The following is a 19,005-nucleotide window of genomic DNA, read 5'->3' on the forward strand; positions in this document are numbered from 1 at the left end:
CCTGTTGTCTTCCTGTTATTTTTGTACCTTTTATTCCTTACAGGACCCTGATTGGGTTTTGAATAGAAGCCTTTATTGCAATTAAGATATTTTCTCCTGTTCACCACTCCCATGTTTTTTATTCACCCTCGATCCTTTCTTCCTACAACCCTGTATTTAGTTGCCCCTTGTGAAACCTTATGCCCAGTTTGAGGATTAGACTTTGCTAGGACCTAACTGTAGAATAGGTGTGCAGTTCCATGGTTGGATGGTGCACACATGCATATACATGGAAGCAGTTAACCTGTATCTGGGATTCACCTTCATGGGAATATTTGTCCTTGTTCAAGTTTGCATATTTTAAATGAAAACTTAAGTCTCTTGTTTTTAGTAAGTGTTCATTTATAGTCCTTTTTCCTTAATGAGGTTTTTCCTTTTTTTTTTTTTTTTGTTTGGGGGGACTGGAGTTTGAACTGAAGGGGCTTTACTACCGAGCTACATTTCAGTTACTTTTTTTGAGACAGGACCTTGCAAAATTGCCCAGGCTGGCCTTGAATTTACAATGTTCCTGCCTTAACCTCCTGAGTTGCTGGGATTATAGGTGTGTGCCACTGTTCCTGGCCAATAAGAAGAGCTACTTCTGTTTTTGTCATAAAATCACTTAGAAGATTGTACCTGCTGCTATTCGTGCCAGTAATTGTACAAAGTTTAACATGATCATTTAGTGAGAAAAGATAGTTAACTTCTTCACCAGGTTTGATATCCCATTCATTCATCAAGAAAAACCCTCAACAGCTGGGCCTGCATGGAGTGGTTATATTTCAAGGTTTTTCACAGGGATACAATATGACAGTCCCCACCCCAATCAGGCACCAGGATAAAAGCAGGGACTTAAACAGCACCCCAGTTCTTCAGCCTGAGCCATCATCACATGCTATCAAGTCTCTCAACCTCACCCTGGGCCCTAAGCCAGGGGTTGGTAGAGAAAGGGAGGGACAAAGAAACGAGTTACATTGCCACCTGAGAAACCTCAGAAGGGAGGACCCAGCCTTAGTCTCCCTCCTCCCAAGTGCAAAATGTGTAAACAGAGTAAACGGAAAACAGAAAAGTGCAGTCTACATGGTTCCTTCTGCCTCCCAATGTTGGGGGTAAAGATCCTAGTGACAAGCATTGCTTGCTGAACATAAGGAATGGGGTGAAGCAAGAAGGGGCCAGGTTCCACGCAGCTCTAGGGCAGTACTTGTCATTCATTTCCATAGCTGCCTGTATCCCTTGACTTTTATCAGGGGTCAGTTCCCCACAAGCCTGACTTAAGCTTGGGACAGCCCCATCTTCCTCTGATTATGTGGCGCATATATATTATTTATATAAATATTTCTCTATATACAGGGAATTAGAGTGGCTTTCATGGAGGGAGTGAGGATGGGGGCCGCAAGGCATCAACGCTGTTGGAGTTGTCCAATTCAGTGCTGTCACAGTCTGAGTCCTCAGAATTAGGAGGGCCCTGTGAGGAAGAGTAGAAATGCAGTGAGGTGGAACAGCTCTTGGCATTATAATGATCCCAGTAAGGGCAGAATCTAATAGCCAGTGGCTTACTGATTTTATTGCTTCCAGGTTTTAGTTGCTCAGGTCATTCTGCAAGGCACCAGACTGCTATTTTCAGGATCCTTCCCTGGCTGCAGTTAATAGTGGCCACACGAGTTGTCACAGACACCATATTATACAGGCTCTGTATCATAGGCCTCACATTCTACCATATGGATATTTGCTTTTGGGAGGGGAAGAAACGCTCAGAAACTGACGGAGGCTAAATACCTATCTTTCTGGCCTGTACATATATCACCGAAAGCTGTCAAAAATCAGGCTCCTGGTTCTTGTCTGATATCTGGTAGGTTCTGTTCTTAACTTACCTGCTCACCTCTGAGTAGGTCCTGGTGTGGTATGGGCTGGGAGGAAGGGTCAGGAACAGCCTCTGAGGCAGGTGGGTCCAGTGGGATTTCTGAACCCTGGGAACACATGTCGTCAGACCGTTCATCTGGCCGTTCATCAGTGTTGGTGCTGCCAACTTCAGGTGTGCCACTGGGGGAAGGCTCACTAGCTGTGCCCTCCTCCCCATCTGATGGATTCTCTGAGCTGAAGGTAGATAGTGACTGGCGCATATTCATGCCCTGAGGCCACCTAAAATGTTAAAGGGTGGGTGTTAAAGACTTGTTCTGCCCTTTGCAGCCCTGAAACAGGCCTTTGCCACATATGATTATTGCTCACCTCTGGCTTGATGTCAGCTCTACTTCACTGTCTACCTCTCCTTCTTCCTCTTCTGAAGAGATTCCTCGTTTCTGTGTGGGAGAAATGAGGGACTGTGATCATAAAAGGGAAAGGTCTTGAGTCCAGGATAAGGGAATTTAGTTGCAAAAGATTATATAGGGAGTCGCCTAAGATTGAGAGCTCAGAATGGGCAATGAGACCTAGAACCAGGGTAGAACAAGGATAGGTAAGTATAGAAATCTCCCCATACTTTACCTGACTCCGAGTGACAGCAGCCCTGTAGAGCAGTGCAGCTGGAGTCAAGTGCTGGGACCCAGCCCGGCTTCCTCCCCGGCCTGCTGTCCCTTCCCTTCCAGTTCCCAGCAGCCCTACACCTTCGCCAGGCCCTACTGGTGGAGGCGGCTCCCCTTTGGCCCCCCCAGGTGACTCAGGGCTGGTGGAACCAGGGGCTGAGCCTTCACTTGGGGGGGTGTCACCGCGGGCTGGAGGTGGTGAGCCAGGATCCCCAGCTCCTCCTGTGGCCCCCTGACCCCGAGCTCCCAGTGCTGCTGACAGCAGGTCTGGGGATGAAGAAGACATCTTGCGGAGCAGAAGGTCATGGTGGAGCCCACGGAGGGCAGGAGGGCAAGCCTCCCAAGCTGAGGGTCCTGCTCCTAAGCCCCCTGGGCTTCCTGGTCCTCCAGGTTCATGGGGTGGCACAGCTGCACGAAGCCCAGGGAGGTCCCCACAGCTGCCCTTGGCGCTGGACTTGCGGTGACGTGTCTTGCCACGGCGACTCCGTCCTGGTGAGGGGGGACCCTTAGGACACCCTGGAAGCCCCACGCCACTTAGTGCTGCATCTAGTTTAGGTAGCAAGGACTCTGTCTTCAGGATATCTGGCCTGGTAGGGGAGAATACAAGGTTGAGATTAATGTATTTACCCACCCAAAGCCTGAGCATTTCCACCCTTCTAAGCATCTGCAGCCTTTTCAGCATCACTCCTGTCATACTTAGAACCTCAATCTTAATGAACTCATGTCCTACCTTTTGCTATGGGGTGACAGTTTCTGTGGCACATTCCTCTTCTTGATGAGTTTCTCCATTGTGTTCCCATGAAGGAGGCCCCGAGAAGGGTGTGGCTTTAGCAGGCCTGGGCATCTCCGCTCTAAAGCTTGTTCTCGCCTAAAGATTCAGATAATTCCTCAGTTGGGCATCTGAATAATGAGGGATCTGTAGGGTCTATAAGTAAGGCAGCTCAGCAGAGGTCAGGCCCTTGGTGTATAAAGGTGGGCAAGGTTACCTGAGCAGCTCCCGCTCCTTGAGTTCCAGCTGCAACATGAGGGCATTCAGTTCCATGTATAGGTTGTTAGCTCTCTCCAATTTCCGTTCATAGTGCTCCCTGATATCCAGGGCATGTCTGAAATGGGCAGATGGGTTCCCCATGGTAAACTGAGTTCATGTGATTTCATGGTGGATCTCAGTCTCTGGGAGCTAGTGGTATCCAGTTCCTGCTGCTGGTAAAATCCCCTCAGTCACATACCTGAGCTCCTCCCTCCTCCTCATTACCAGCTCCTCTTCTAGGCGGTGCAGACAGGTTCCTTCAGACTTGATCTTCTCAAAGTGCAGCTTTACCTCTTCCCGCCACTCTGCCTGGGGGTGGAGAGACAGTGAAGGTTAAGAGCCATCTCTTCACCCAGTTGACCTGAGGTCTCTAGAGGTTGCCTGTGCCACTGCAAATTGTGTTTTCAGAGCAAAAGAGTGGGGCACAAGACTAACCAAGATGGGGTCCCAGTCCTCTACGAGGACTAATATATTGTGTCCAGCCAACCCTTTTGCTTAGCCTCCCCACTCCACCCAAAGGGCATCATTATTTCTGCAAAGGGGACTTGGATATTCATTTCCCTATCCACAGCACACCTGGGACTTAAAGTAAGTCTCCTGGGGTGTGGAGAGTACATCAGCTGAGGCAATGTCCAGATGCAGCAGGATCTGTCGGAATGATGGACGATTTCGTGGTTTGCTGTTCCTGAAGGGAATGAAGTTGGGGAAGAAGGGAATTTCAGGGAGGACCAGATAGGAACTAGAACATCCTTTCCTAAGGTGTGTCCTGGAGAACCCCGTCTTAGAATGTACTGTGATAGGGCTGGGGATATAGCTCAGTTGGCAAAGTGCTTGCCTTGCAATCAAGGCCCTGGGTTCGATACCCAGCACCACACAAAATAAATAAATAGCTGGATGGATGGATGGATATAGATAGATAAATAAATGTAGTGTGATATAAGATGGAGATGTCATACACTATCAGCAAGGAAACCTGTTTAACCTCATATTTTCCAATTGTCTACCCCAGTAAAACATTTTTCTGAGAAACACCAATGAAAAAAACAATTTGGTAAATGCCAAGAATCTTCAGGTTAGCACATAGTAATGCACATCTGTTATCCTTGTGACTTGGGAGGCTGAGACCAGCCTGGGAAACTTAAGACCTCATCTCAAAATAAGCTATGCATGGTGGCGCATGCTTGTAATCCCAGTGGCTCAGGAGGTTGAGGTAGGAGGATTTAAGTTCAAAGCTAGCCTCAGCAACTTAGTGAGGCTCAATCTCAAAATACATTAAAAAAAGGGCTGGGAGCCGGGTGTGGTGGTGCACACCTGTAATCCCAGCTACTTGGTGGTCAGGGGGACTACAAAATATGGCTGGAGACTTGAGTTCAATCCCTGATACCAAAAAAAAAAAAAAAGGACTGGGGGTGTGGCTTAGTGGTTAAGTGCCCCTGGATTCAATCCCTGGTATCCAAAAATAAGTTAATTAAAAAAAACACCTGGGACTGTCTTTCAGTTATAGAATGCCCAAGTTCAATCTCTAGTACCACCACCACAATAAAAGATTCAGCTTATCCTCTGGGTTCTATGGTCATCTGTGTTGTTTTTGTGGTACTGGGTTTAATCCAGAGGTGTTTAACCACTGAGCTGTATCCCCAGCACTTACTATCTATCTAATCTATCAATTTTGGTACTAGGAATTGAACCCAGCCATTTTTATTTTGAAAAAGGGTCTCACCACATAAGATCAAGTACCCCAAAGGTCACTCTGCTTAGAAGGCAGTAGAAGCCCAATTCAGATGCAAATTACTCTTTGAATTTAATGTACCCCTGCAGATTACTGGTCAGTCCAGTATCCCTCAGTTATGAGTCCCTTAATCCACATTTCAGATACTTGGTTCTTGGAGAGCATCATTGGGTAGCTTTGGCCTCCTTTCCCTATTAAGGATTCTGGGCCTGGATGCCTGGGTTCTAGGAACTAGCTATTCCTCAGCAAAGCTCTCTGGCTTCTCAACTAGAGTCCAGTTTAGCCCAAACCCAGCCATCCTTACCAGCACTGACGAAGTAAGATTTTGAAGCCATCTGGGCAGCTGGAGGGTACGGGCAGATGGAGACTGTTGCTTCCTACACCCCAGATGATGGCTGAGGAATCTACATCTTTGTAAGGGATCTCACCAGTCAGGAGTTCCCATAGCACCACACCAAAGGACCTGGAGATAAGAGGGTGTATCATTTGTGAAAGTTTCCCTTCAAAGGCCCTGGTTGCCAAAGAATGCCCAAGCTCTGGTGGCACTGCCCCACTCTGTTGGCCACCCACCCTCCTCAGTCCTCATTCTGGCCCTCACCAGATGTCAACCTTCTCAGACACAGGCTCATTGCGGATCACCTCAGGGGCCATCCAGGCTACCGTCCCTGCAAAGGACATCTTGGTGCTCTTGTCACTCAGCTCCTTGGAAGTGCCAAAATCTGAGATCTTCACCACGTCGTCATATGTGATTAGCATGCTGGTAAAAAGTGTAGTCAGCTGGGATCCATGTCCTTCCACATATCCCAACTAACTCTCTAGCAAGTTTGCCTTTCTGTTGAATATCATAAGGGACACCCAAAGGTGAAAGGTTCACCACAGTCCTTCCAAGATAGAACTGTCACTTGGAAAAGGTTTTTGAAATGGCCACATGCACTTAGGGCAGGATCTAGAAGGAGGGACAGGGCCACACAGCCTTGGATGGTCCCCTGCATGTGCAGCAATTTCTGCTTGCTTGCAGGCATACTCACTTGGGGGACTTGAGGTCTCTGTGGATGATCTTGTGCAGGTGCAGGTAGTTCATGCCTCCGGCAATGCCCATGGACCAGTCAACCAGCAAGGACGGGGTGACAGGGCGGCCAGCCCGCAGCACCTCATATAGCTGGCCCTGGGCGCAGAACTCCATGAGGATGCAGTAGCAGGGCGCCTGGGTACACACACCCCTGGGGGCCGAACACCATAATGTGAAGGCCTCAGGCAGCCCAACATTTACCTCACTTGCACTTGGAACCCTCATTTCCACCCATGCTGTCTGGGGGTCTCCTTTGGGAAGGATGGTTTAGGTCCCACTGCCCCATGAGGGTCGCAGGCCTCGGCATAATACTCCCAGCCCCTTCCCTGGACCTCACTTGAAAGTGATGATGTTGGGGTGCTTCAGCTTTCGCAGGTGCTTGATGTCGGTCTCCTTGAGGTCTCGTACTTTCTTCACAGCTACCTCCTCCCCATGGAAGCGCCCCAGGAAGACAGCTCCCTGGGCCCCGGAGCCTACCCACTGCAGGTCCAGGATTTCCTCAAAAGGAACCTCCCAAAGGTCTGTGGGCAGGAGGCACAGTGCCACAAGGCTCAGAAGCTGCACTCAAGGCTTTATGACAAGGCCAGGGATGGGGGACATCATTGAGTTGGCTAAAATGAGTCAAGGGCAAGGCAGAAGGGTAACAAATCAGGCTGAAAAGACATTAGGTCTAGGGGACAGAGAAGGAAATGATTGGGTGGCTTTGAAAGCAGCTGGGGGGCTGGGGTGCAGCTCAATGATAGAGCAGTTGCCCAGCATGTGGGCCCTGGGTTCCACAGCACCACAGACACACAAAAAGTTGGGAAGTTAGGCTAATAGATGAGTGGGGGACTAGGGCTGGGCAGTGGGGAGGGAAGGGATCACTGGGTGATGACTGAAGTGTGGGGCTGTCCAACAAATCTCAGACTTAGGGAGACTCGGAGAGAGCTCAGACAGGAACCTGGCCTACCTTCCTGCTGCTGCTTGTGTTCCGTGGAGTAGGCTTTGCCAATCATGGTCCAGACTGGGCGCAGGCAGCCGAAGAGGCCTTCAAGGAAGCCACTGCCACTCTGGCACTGTAGCCTCACCTCGTCAGCTCGGACTCTAGATGCCCGACTCTCAGGTGATCCAGTGGCTCCTCCTGAACCCCCTGTTTCCTGCTCATGTAGTTGCAGGACACTATTGGCAAAAGGCTCAGGAGGTGGCTCTCCACCTGGGGAGGGGCTGGGCCCACCTGCGCCCTGTCCACCAAGAGGCACTACATCACGAAGTACACACTGGGTGGGTGTCAGGTCCTTCTCAGGGGTGCAGTCTGAAGTGTCTGGGTCCAGCTTGCGCATGGAAGCCTCACTTAGGGTAGACACGAAGCCCCCAAAAGAAGGGGAGGGTGTGCGGGTCTCATGGAGGCAGGCCATAGCCTCTGGGCCCCGATGTGGTGCTGAGCAGCGGGCCCTGTGGGAAGTGAAGGAGGAAGGGGCTATCAAAGCCACAGGCTCAGCTCCAAAAGCTTGGGCTAAGAAGCTGGGCTAGCAATAGCTCACTGAAGGCAACACTTGAGTTTTCCCTGAGGTACCCATCAGAGGACACCCAACACGCCTGGGCTTCCTCTTAGGTATCAGTAGTGCAAGCAATACTATGATATATGGGTAACATACTTGAGTATCATTCTCAGGTAGACACAAGTAACAGACCCACCCACACACTGGCAATATTTATTTATTTATTTTTGTGGTGCTGGGAATTGAACTCCAGGCCTTGTACATGCTAAGCAAGCACTTGATCACTGAGCCACATCCCCAGCCCCTTAAAATATGTCTCAAACTTGCTGGGTGGTACACACCTGTAATCCAAGTGGCAGGAGGATCACAAGTTCAAAGTCAGCCTCAGAAACTTAGTGAAACCCTGGGCTGGGGATGTGGCTCAAGCGGTAGCGCGCTCGCCTGGCATGCGTGCGGCCCAGGTTCGATCCTCAGCACCACATACCAACAAAGATGTTGTGTCCGCCAACTAAAAAAATAAATAAATAAAAATAAATATATATATATATAAAAAAAAGAAACTTAGTGAAACCCTAGGTAACTTGGCTAGGCCCTGTCTCAAAATAAAAAATAAGGAGGGATGTGGCAGGGCTGGGGATGCGACTCAGCAGTAGAGCGCTCGCCTAGCATGTGCGAGGCCCTGGGTTCGATCCTCAGCACCACATATAAATAAATATTTTATATATATATATAAAAGGATGTGGCTCAGTGGTTAAGTGCCTCCTGAGTTCAATCCCTGGTACCATAAATAAATAAATAAATAAATAAATAAGATCTCAAATTCAAGTATAAGGCAAGGTTACTGCTCTACACTAGAATGCTTAGCTGGATTCAAACCCAGAACCACAGAAATGAAAACAACAAAAATCCTTAGGAATCACAAGTAACAAGTCTAATTTCCCTTCTCCCTATACAACTATTGGAATTCACTCCTGCAGTACCTATTTCACCTGAGGCTCACTGGTGCCAACAGATATGAGGGTCTCTAAGTCACCTTTACCTTGATTCTCAATCTCAGGCCTGCAGTGGTAACATAACTAGACTTCCTTCATGTTGAAGTGTACACACGTGAGATTGATAGACCTTCTAATTGGGCACCCTCGGAAAATGTTTCTAGACCTCATGATCAAGAACTTTCAGACAATACCAATGAGGCCCCCTCAGGAACATTAACTCAGATAAAAGCCTTAGCCTAAGACACACTAAGGGCTCACAACTGAACCCTCTGCTTAGGTGTTTACAGGTATACAACCAAGGTCTCCAAGGTAAGTGAAAGCTAATAGCTCCACTATCACCCAGCACAACTGGCAAAAAAAGGTAGAACCATCCAGTATTGAGGCACAAGCTGTGTTAAGACAAGCTATGGCCTGTTGCAGAAGCATCTTGAGCCATTCCCATCACCAGCTGCTCTCCAGGGCTCAAAGGACACTGTCTTATCTCTTCCTTGTTTCCCCATCCCCAGCTCTCCAAACCAAGATCCAATTTTCCAGGCCAAGGAGATTTATCCCAATCCATAGCTGTTGTCTAAAAACCAATCACTGCGAAGCCAGGTGCAGTGGTGCACGCCTGCAGTCTCAGTAGCTGGGGAGGCTGAGGCAGGAGGATCGCGAGTTCAAAGCCAGCCTCAACAAAGGTGAGGTGCTTAGCAGTTCAGTGACACCCTGTCTCTAAATAAAATACAAAATAGGGTTGGAGATGTGGCTCAGTGGACTGAGGTCCCCTGAATTCAATATCTAGTACCATCCTGCCCCAAAATCATTGCCAGGTGCAGTGGCACATGGGTGTATTCCCAGCAATTTAGGAGGCTAAGGCAGGAGGGCTCTGAGTTCAAGGACAGCCTAGGCAACTTATGGAGACCCTATCTCAAGATTAAAAAAAAAAAAATTACTGTGGATGTAGCTCATTATGACCTCAGGGAAGCTATAGTTGGGCCTTAGTTTCTCCAACTACACAGAAGGTTGAATTGGCTATCACCCGGGCACAGCAAACTCTCCAGCCTTTACCAGAATTGTCCTACACCCACTCCACCCACTCCAGGACCCCTTAAGGATACCAGGAGTCATCCTGGTCTCCTATCTCCACATCTAGTCATCAAATCCTGAGACTGTTGAGAACAAGAATTCCACTGTCCCTCACCTAGGTCTTTCCAGGAGCCCCTGTGGTAGTCTCCTAGAAATAACGATCTTACATTCTGAATCACAGTGGAGGGGAGTGGCAGGGATCTACACATGCAAAAGGACTCAGGGATGAAGTTGCAGATATATAAGGAAGCTATTGGTGGGGGATGGGGGAGCCCAGGGAGAATGATAGTCTTAGCTCTTCCAGCACAATTTTCAGGCCTCTCTGTCTTTTTAAGGGGAGACTGGGAATTTTACCCAATTTAGAGGCACTTTGCCAGTGGGCTACAGCCCCAGCCTCTCTCCTCCTTTTTTTTTTTTTTTTTTTTTTTTTTTACACAAGATCTAAGTTGCTGAGACTGGTCTTGAACTTGATCATGCTCCTCTTGCTTCAGCCACCTGAGTCCCTGGGATTTCAGGTCTGTACCACCATTCCTGGCTCAGGTCATTCTTTTTAACTAGTACCTTTGAAAAGCTGCCACAATGTCATTCTATTCTCTCTATTCCCACTGTTGCCTTAGTTCAAGCTTCATTAACTGACATCACCTGGCCTAACTCTTAAGTTGGCTCCAAGTCGTCCCTGTCCTTTCTCCAGAAGGATCTAAGAAATATCTAGAACATACACTCCATGCTATACCCAAGCACCTCTCTCCCACCTCACCACTACTAATGATGTTGGTACCCAAATAATGTAGAACCAACCTGACACCATGTTACATCAAACTTTTGATCCAGGGCACCCAATTACAATGGCTACTATTATGAAAGGTTTACTATGTACATTAACTACGATATGAAGTAGTACTTTTCAATTCCCCAAACTGTAAGTAAGGTGGGCATATTCCGACTCTACAGACTAAGTGATAGAAATATTCCATGACCTGCTGGAGAAGCCACAGCCAATAAGAAGCTCAACCTCTGCCTGAGGCTTATTCTGCCCAGAAGGTGTTTGTCATCACCTCTTTTGACTTCCGAGTGTCAGGTCATCCTGGAAGTCTGTATGACGAGACCCTCTTAAGTGAATGCCTCTTTTGGGCTAGCACAGCCCCGTGTGCTTCCTCCATCATGGCTCCCATGTGAAAGCATTCCATGGTCAGGCGCCTAGTTCCTTTGAGAGCCTGGACTGTTGTAAAGCAACGACTTCCCGGTATTCTTCAGCCTGGGACAGAGTAAGGTGGAACAACTGCTCCACCCTCTCCAGGACCCTTTAAGGCTATCACAGGCACTAATGCCATAAGGTGATGCTCCCTTAATCATCACATTGGCTCATCAAAGAAGGTACTATGGTCCTCTTATTTTCTTGAGAAAACATGAGGTCCAGAATGTGGAAATTATTGTCACATTCGGCTTCTGAATCGCCTACGCATCCCACGAGATATCTGCAGTTCAAGAGCGAAGGTGATTGTAATGTAATGCAAGTTACAGTCAAGCGCAGGCCGGGCTGGTGCCAATACACCCGAGAATCGGGCCCTGGAGGATCCTAGGGCTTTTACCTCCCACGCCTGGGCTTCACTTCTGGACTACCCAGAACCAGGGCTGGGGATCTCCGGGAAGTGCAGGGCCTACCCGCTGGACAATCAGGCCACCGGTGACAGATTCCCGAAGCCCAAGTCGGAGAGGAAGGGGTTATGACCACGGACCCTTCCCCCTCCCGACCTCTTTCCCGGTTGTCACGTGGCTTGTGGCTGGTGGCGGGGGCCAGGGTCCGGGTGGGGAGAGGGGGACCACGGACTGAGGGAAGCGCTGGGCGCTGCGGCGTAACCATGACGACTGGGCTCCAGGCGGCTCGTGAAGTCACCAGGACAAGATTAGCCCAGGGTCACGTGAAAGCGACACAGGGCGGAACCGCGCGTCTGAGCCCCGCCCCTGACCTGGGCAAGCGCAAGTGGCTGGTTGCCCGGATGGCTACAGGCACTGCAGGTGCGGACCTGGACCCTGCGGTCTGCTGCCTGTGTTCCTCTCCTCCGACCTCGTCTGCTTTAAGATCTTCAGCTGGGCAACGGGTGGAGGGAAAGAGGTTGGTTGAAGGGAAAGGACTCCTGTGGTTGGCACTGGGTTGCAGTGGCACATAGAAGGAAAACAGGAAATGGAGAGATGACAGGACACAGGGTGAAAGGCACAGCCAGAGGGAGTAGCCAAGAGATGCTGAGACCAACAGCGTGAAGTTCAAGGTGGACAAACTGAAAAGCTGTCTGCCCTCAGGATCCCTCTCCACTAAGGATCAACCCAGGGCCGCAGGCATGCTAGGAAAATGCTCTACTTCTGAGCTACACTCCCAAATCCTTTTTAATAAAAATTTGAGGCAGGGTCTAAGTTGCTGTGGCTGACCTCGAACTTGGGATCCTCCTGCCTCAGCCTTCCAAGTAGCTGGAATTGCAGGTCTGAGTGCCCACCCCAAAGCGCCAAAATGGAGATGAGATGGCACCAAAACCCAGAGATAATGGGTCCCTTCCCACTTAGTTTCCTATTTAGAAGCTGAGCTTTTGAGTAACACAAGAGCTGGCTTTTTGAAGGAATTTTTCACCCTTCATCTGGTTGTTTGGTAACTAAGTTTAAGCCTAGAGAAGGTGACATGCTCAGAGACACTTGCAGCCCGGCCTCCCTCCAATTCACCAGGCTTCCCCAGAGGCCCCTTTGGTATCCATGGCCAGCAGCTGGGGAGAAGAGAGAAGCCATTTCACCTGTTTGTCTTTTAGGGCACTGTAGGAGTAGGAGATGGTACGAGAGAAAGATAGGGAATCTAGCCAAGTTCAATCCACCCCATCCCCTTTCTCAGGATAATGACAGCTCTTCCAGATGATTTGCAGAAGGGGTAAAGTTGAGGCCCCAAGGGGCCATAGTAAACTGGAGATTTCTCCAAGTAAACTGCCCCTTCCTTGCTGTTTCCTTTATTCCTGGTCTGCCAGCTGTGTCCCACTGTCCCTGAGCTGGGCCTTGGCACCAGGGCTTTGGGGGATATTATGACTTGGAGCTCCTAGCCTAGACATTTGGTCACCATAGGGGAAGGGACTTATCTCCCTGGCCATCAATTATGCAGAGCATGGGGAGCAGGGTAGAGATGTGATAGGAGGGGTAGTATCCCTGTCAGTCATCCTATCAACCATATTTACTAAGTGTTGACTTGTGCATCTGCTGCAGACTAAGGGGAGAGAGTGATCTCTGGGCTATACTTCTGCCAGAGAAGGCAGCTCTGTGGATACCCCCACAGGCCTTCATTCAGGATCAGGTGGGAGGTCTCTGCTTTGATGGTGGTCCCTAGAGTGCCCCATACGGAGGCCACAGGGTGTGACCACCAGGTCCTCCAGGGTTCTCTGAGATGAAGGAGGCCTATGGTGAGTCTTTCAAATTCTCTCTAGCTTCTTTTTCTAACAGAAGAAACAACACAACTGCTTACTGGGATTCTTGGGGGCTTACTTCAGAGGCATGGCCATCTGCTTAAGTCTTGTGTTGTCGCCCTAGACACTTTCTACTGTCCCAGACCTCATTTTCCACTTAGGAAAAGGAGGAAGCTTCCACTTCTCTCTTGAGTGGGAGTGAGAAGAGGGGTCTTCAAGGGGAGAGGAGACCAGTGGCTTTGGAATCCTGGTTCTGCCCTAAAGCCTTTGAGACCCTGACAAGATAAAGGCCTGATGGATCCCAGTCATGCCTCCTATCTACCTGGCTGCAGCTTTTTATTTTCCTTTTGACAGGATCCATGGCCCTAGAGTTCTTAGATGGAAAGAAGTCCAGCTTTTCTAAGCAACCTCATGAAATGTAAATGCCTTCTTTATTTTAATATTTATTTTTTAGTTGTAGTTGGACACAATACCTTTGTTTTATTTATTTTTATGTGGTGGTGAGGATTGAACCCAGGGCTTCGCATGTGCTAGAGGAGTGCTCTACTACTGAGCTACAACTCCAGCCCCTTTAAATGCCTTCTTGAGATGCCGATAAAAATGAGCTCACCCCTACATCCAGGTCCTCAGCCTTTTACAAGTCAAGCCCCTCAGATCCTTGCTGGTACACTTCTCCTAGTGAGGTGGCAGTGAGGGTGCTGAGGGAGAACAGTACTGTTTAGGACAAAAGAACTGACTTTGGATTTGGAGAGCTCAGAGCTAGAACTCTACTTCTGCCACTGAAAGCTTAAAGAATGTGGTCTCTGGACTCCCAACCCCACCTTAAGGGATGGCAAGAGTACAGTGAGCTGGTGCAGCCTCCTGACCTTGTCTTCCTGGTTGACTGGATACCAGGTCTTTCTCTTTGGATTCTTGAGAAGCCATGTCTTCTGTATGACCAGAAAAAGGGAGACTTGGTCTCTGATCTTTCGCTTCCCAGGATCAATCATGATTTCAGGATCCAGTGGAACCACCTCACAATGTCAGCCACTGTGCTAAATCCCCCAGTTATGCCACTGCTAGGTCCTTTTCCCTTCTTGCACACTGTCAGGGAGGCCTGGTGTTCCGCACCCATCTTTACTCTCTAGCCAGGTCTCTTAGGGATTTGTTCCCCTAAGAAGCTGTACAAGGAAGACCCTCCCTTCCACTGATGGTATGCCAGGATCACCCCTCAGCCTTACACATGGAGATCTGAGGGGTAGGGGAGGGTAGGAGCAGGGTGGGATGAGCCACAGGGTCCCTCCTTCAGGATTTCTGGTAGACCTAGAAGAAGCTGAGTATGTTTTATTTTTTGGTACTGGCAATTCAACCCAGGGGCACTTTATGACTGAGCTACATCCCCAGTCCTTTGTTCTTTCTTTTTTTTTTTTTTTTTTTTTTTTTTTGAGCTTGTTTCCCTAAGGTACTGAGGCTGGCCTTGAACTTGAGATCTTCCTGCCTTAGCTTCCCAGAAGGTGGGATTTCAGGGATGTGCACCCAGCAGAAGCGCATTTCATTTCAACACACTGTTCCTGAGCTGGAAGTGCATTAAAAAAAAAAAAAAATCTGGGCTGGGGGTAAAACTCAGTGGTAGAGTGCTTTTTTAGTATTTGTGAGGCCTTGGGTTTGATTTCCAGCAATATAAAACCCCAAACAGAAAACAAACTAAAAGATAGATATTGAGGTTTAACACAAGGTAGGTAGAATCATGGATGTTTTAATTTTCTTCTTTTAGATTATCTGGGTTTTCAAGTATTTCAGGAATAACTTTTGAATTGCTTTAAAAATGAGACAAACTTTATTCTAATTTGCAAAAGAAAAAATAAAATAAAATTGATGGAGTGCTCATTCACTTCCATCCCCTTGCTTAGGAACATTGTGCTATCGAGAGAGATATGGCAAACCTCAGAAACAGAGGTCTGCTGAGATTTTACCTCTGCTCTTGACCAGTTGGGTGACCTGTTCTATGAGACGTTATTGTTTTATTATTATTTTTGTACCAGGGGTGCTTAACCACTGAGCTGCATCCCCTGCCCTTTTTATATTTTATTAGAGACAGGGTCTTGCTATGTTGCTCAGGGCCTCCCTAAGATGTGGAGGCTGGCTTTAAACACACAATTCTCCTGCCTCACCCTCCCAAGTGCTAGAGTATGAGACTTTCTAAAAAAAAAAAAAAATCTTTATTTATTTATTTATTTATTATGTGATGCTAAGGTTTGAACCCAGGGCCTCACGTGTGTGAGGCAAGCACTCTACCACTGAGCTACAGCCTCAGCCCAGCCTACAACTTCAGCCCAGGAGTATGAGATTTTTTAAGAGGTCTATTTCTTCATCTCTAGATAGGGACAGGGTACCTATGTTACACACTGGTGATGGGTGTGAACACAGGCTCTGAGCCAGACAGACCTGGGTTCAAATCCTAGGTTTTGCCACACACCAACACACCAGCATTTTTTTTTTTTTTTTTTTTTTTTGGAAGTGCTTGGGATTGAACCCAGGCAGGGCCTTGTGCACGTGAGGCAATCACTCTACCAACTGAGCTATATCTTTAGCTCCTACACACAGCCTTTTGACTTTGAATAAAAAAGTTTGTTTCCTTATCCCTAAAGTAGAGATGACAATAACACTATCTTTTTGTGAGCATTATTGAGGTAATCAAGTTGTTGGCTCAGTACTTAGTATATGGGAAGCTCTCTATAAACAGCAGTCATGTGGACAGGTCTAAAATGAAGTAGTAGGTTTTTAAAATCAATGTGATTTCCTTCCCTTTTTTCCTTCTTTCTCAAAAAGAGGCAGTAGAGAAGGTACAGGTGGAAAGGGTGGTATAGAAACAAGAGGGAAAAAAAGAAGCGTAAAAAAAAGAATCAGCCAGGACTGGTGGCACAGGTCTGATATTCCAGCAGCTCAGGAGGCTAAGGCAGAGGATTGCGAGTTCAAAGCCAGCCTTAGCAACTTAGTGAGACACTTAGCAATTCAGTGAGACCTTGTCTCTAAGGAAAATGTAAAAAAGGGCTGAGTATGTGGCTCAGGGTTAAGCACCTCTGGTTCAATCCCCAGTACAAACAAACAACAACAACAAAACCCAAAGGGCAAAGGTTTTCTCCTCAAAGGTCCTTACTATCCCTCTGGAATAGTGTCACTGCGTCCTCAACACACACACAGGACTCCAATCCTATTGGGAGCAAATGATCCAGACAGATGGTCAGTGGCCAACCCCTCCTGAAGCCCCAGGGTCCTCTCTGCTGCAGTTTAACACTGTCTTCCTCCTGTCCCAGCAAAGACTCCCTAAACAGCTGGCTCACTAATCCTAACCCCTTCTTCTTCCCCATGAAGGGACTGAGTTAGGGTGATGGGTACTAGAACTTAGTGCTCTCTTCCTGGCAATGCCAGACTCTACTACCTCACTACCATCAGAAGAACTAGGGAACAGCAATGGGTTTTTGTAAGGGTTCTGCCATCCTCAATTGTGAGGAAGTTTAGGAAATCCCAAGCTACTTCCAGAAACTTCTTGTCCCCTGTCCCCATAACTAGTTTCATAAAGGGATGACCACTTATTTGTGTTTTCATGTTTGCTGGGGTCAACAATGTAAGTGAACAGATGAGTAGGAGGCTGGAGAGGGCAGCCACTTCTTCACCCTTGAGTGTTGAGACATGAGGGAGCAAGGTCTTTAGCTCAGAGAAACTTCAGTGTCCTGATAGGAAGGCTCAGGGGGCATTTGGGCCCATACCTTTTTGAATCCCTTCTGGTTTTAACTTGGTATGACCCTCTGGCTGAAAACCAGAGCTCCCAGGGTGATAGAGACTTCCCTGAGAGTTGGAAGGGAAAGAGTATTTAGAGGGAGGCAGCAACTGTGGCTGAAGAGGACTCTGGGTTGGGTGAAGAGACCTAGTGTGCATTCCCTCTTTGACTGAAAGCCAAAGAGGTAGCAGAGAAGGGAGCTAAAAGGTGGGACTCCTCCCTTAATTCAAAGGGACAGCTATTTCCTCCCATTGCCTATGGGGTCTTGATCTCTTTTTTTCCCTCTGATCATTCAAGGCCATGGTTGTCAGCAAGTTTTAACTCTATAGAGAGAATTTTTGCTCATTCTTAAGCCAAGGAATTTGAGGGGTGTAGGAGGGAAAAGGAGTTTCTCCATGGGCCTGACCTGGGGAAATGAGTTAGGGGAGCCAGAGGATGGGGAGAGAGAGGAAAGAGAAAGCCACATATGAGTGGGGGAGGGAAGGATGCAACAGCTGGATGGAGAGGAATGCTACAGCTGGAGGGGACTAGGGGCATCACAGGTGGAAGGTAAGGGGGTCCATTGCCAGGCCATCAGGAACAGGTGCTGCCTGTAATCTTCAGGTGGAGCCTGCTAGTTGTACGTGTGGAGGAGGGGAAATACGGTGGGTACACCAGCCTTGCCCTTCCTTCTCTTCCCTGGAGGGAGCCAAACTCCCCCTCCGCCTTCCTTCTCCCATCTTGAGGGTGAGTGAGAGAAGAGGCTGTTCTCTTGCCTGCAGTCCTTTAAGTCTGTCCCTCCACCCCCATACATCTTTCACAGCCCTGGAGGCCCTTCCTCTCCAAGCTGGGCCGCGGCATCCCTCAGCTCCGTTCTCCTCCTTCCCATCCCCACTGGCGTCGGGTCCAGGTCCCCAGTTCTCCATCCCCACAGCCTCACCATCTCCGCGTCACCTCCTCCCCCACCATGCCACATCTGCATCCCTACCCTCCCTCCACACCCGAGTCCCAGGACCCGGACCCATCCTTGCACCCCCCCCCCCAACTCGGCCAGGCTCTCACCTCGGGGGCTCCGCGGCCGCAGCACAAAAGGCGGCGCTGCTGCAGCTCCGCTCCGGATGCTGCTCCCGCCTCCTCCTCCTTCTCCACCTCCTTCCCTCCTCCCCCCGCTGTCCTCGACCGGACCGGGGGCGCTGTCACAAGCGATGCTCGTGTGGTGTCCAGGTGTACCGGTGTCAGCGTCAGTTTTCCACCCCCATCTCCTACCCTTAGCCCGGTCCCCACTCGGCTTGAACTCCCGCTCCTTCAAGGCCCCCGCCCCTGGCCCCCCGGGACGGACACGCCCTGAGCGGGGGATGCTGCGCTGGAGCCGCCGGCCTCTTAAAGGAGCCCGCTGCTGCCATCCGGCGCGCTCCAGGCCCGTCCCTGGACCGCCTGGGCCCCACGCCTCCTTGCTGACGGTGTCTTACAGCAGTTACACTTCGGGCCTTAAGTTGATTCCGTAGGAACCCCCTATGGTCCGTCTTATGGACTCCTTCCTGTTCCCTGAGAGAGCAGCCCCTCAAATGGTATTCTCAGCACTCTGACATTGCTCCCCCCCGCCCCCGTCATACCGATCTTGCCAGTTCTGCTTCCCTTGATTGTCACAGCTCGTTTTCCAATTTCACCCAATTGGAATCCATTCAGCTGTAGGCCCCATCCCCCTCAGTGTTCCTGGATGACCCCTCATCATTCCAAGATTCCCCTGTGCATTCCTCCTCGCCCCCGCCTCCAACCTTAGAGCAAGACAACTATTCCCTGACCTATTCTCAAAACGCTCATCGGAATCAGACATTTTTTGTGGTACCTCTTTCTCCAAGGTCACAAGATTTCCCCTGTATCTTTCAGTCAGTGCTTGCGAAGACTTTGGGGAAGGAGTGGGTCTTTGGGAGCCAAAAG

General features: G+C 49.1%; 1 protein-coding gene across 5 annotated transcripts; it reads right to left on the bottom strand.

Annotated features, from left to right (window-relative positions):
• Window positions 1–406: 406 nt before the first annotated feature.
• On the bottom strand, window positions 407–18,873 carry MAP3K12 (mitogen-activated protein kinase kinase kinase 12). 5 transcript variants are annotated; one of them, XM_081309902.1, is made up of 16 exons: window positions 18,130–18,872; window positions 14,198–14,260; window positions 8,182–8,348; window positions 7,312–7,793; window positions 6,700–6,883; window positions 6,322–6,513; window positions 5,892–6,050; window positions 5,598–5,756; window positions 4,141–4,249; window positions 3,764–3,873; window positions 3,524–3,640; window positions 3,268–3,405; window positions 2,500–3,124; window positions 2,245–2,315; window positions 1,890–2,157; window positions 407–1,483 (listed from the first exon to the last, which is right to left on the bottom strand). In XM_081309902.1, exons 4-16 carry the CDS (start codon window positions 7,754–7,756, stop codon window positions 1,385–1,387), a joined length of 2,676 nt encoding a protein of 891 aa, XP_081166028.1. In that variant the 5' UTR covers window positions 7,757–7,793; window positions 8,182–8,348; window positions 14,198–14,260; window positions 18,130–18,872; the 3' UTR covers window positions 407–1,384. The 5 variants fall into 5 exon arrangements, with proteins under 5 accessions (XP_081166028.1, XP_081166031.1, XP_081166027.1 ...); XM_081309905.1 differs by lacking the exon at window positions 14,198–14,260 and having other exon boundaries at window positions 1,898–2,157; XM_081309901.1 differs by lacking the exon at window positions 14,198–14,260.
• Between the last annotated feature and the right edge of the window lie 132 nt (window positions 18,874–19,005).

The sequence above is a fragment of the Spermophilus citellus genome, assembly GCF_964194105.1.
Source record: "Spermophilus citellus genome assembly, chromosome: 10".
Lineage (NCBI taxonomy): Eukaryota > Metazoa > Chordata > Mammalia > Rodentia > Sciuridae > Spermophilus > Spermophilus citellus.

Bases quoted from the DNA above. Each gene is read 5' to 3' on its own strand.
- MAP3K12 (XM_081309904.1), bottom strand. From the start codon at position 7,756: ATGGCCTGCCTCCATGAGACCCGCACACCCTCCCCTTCTTTTGGGGGC. The intron at 6,514-6,699 runs GTGAGGTCCAGG...TTCGGCCCCCAG, and splicing joins CCCAACATCATCACTTTCAA to GGGTGTGTGTACCCAGGCGC. The intron at 2,316-2,499 runs GTAAAGTATGGG...TCTCCCACACAG, and splicing joins CTGCTGTCACTCGGAGTCAG to AAACGAGGAATCTCTTCAGA.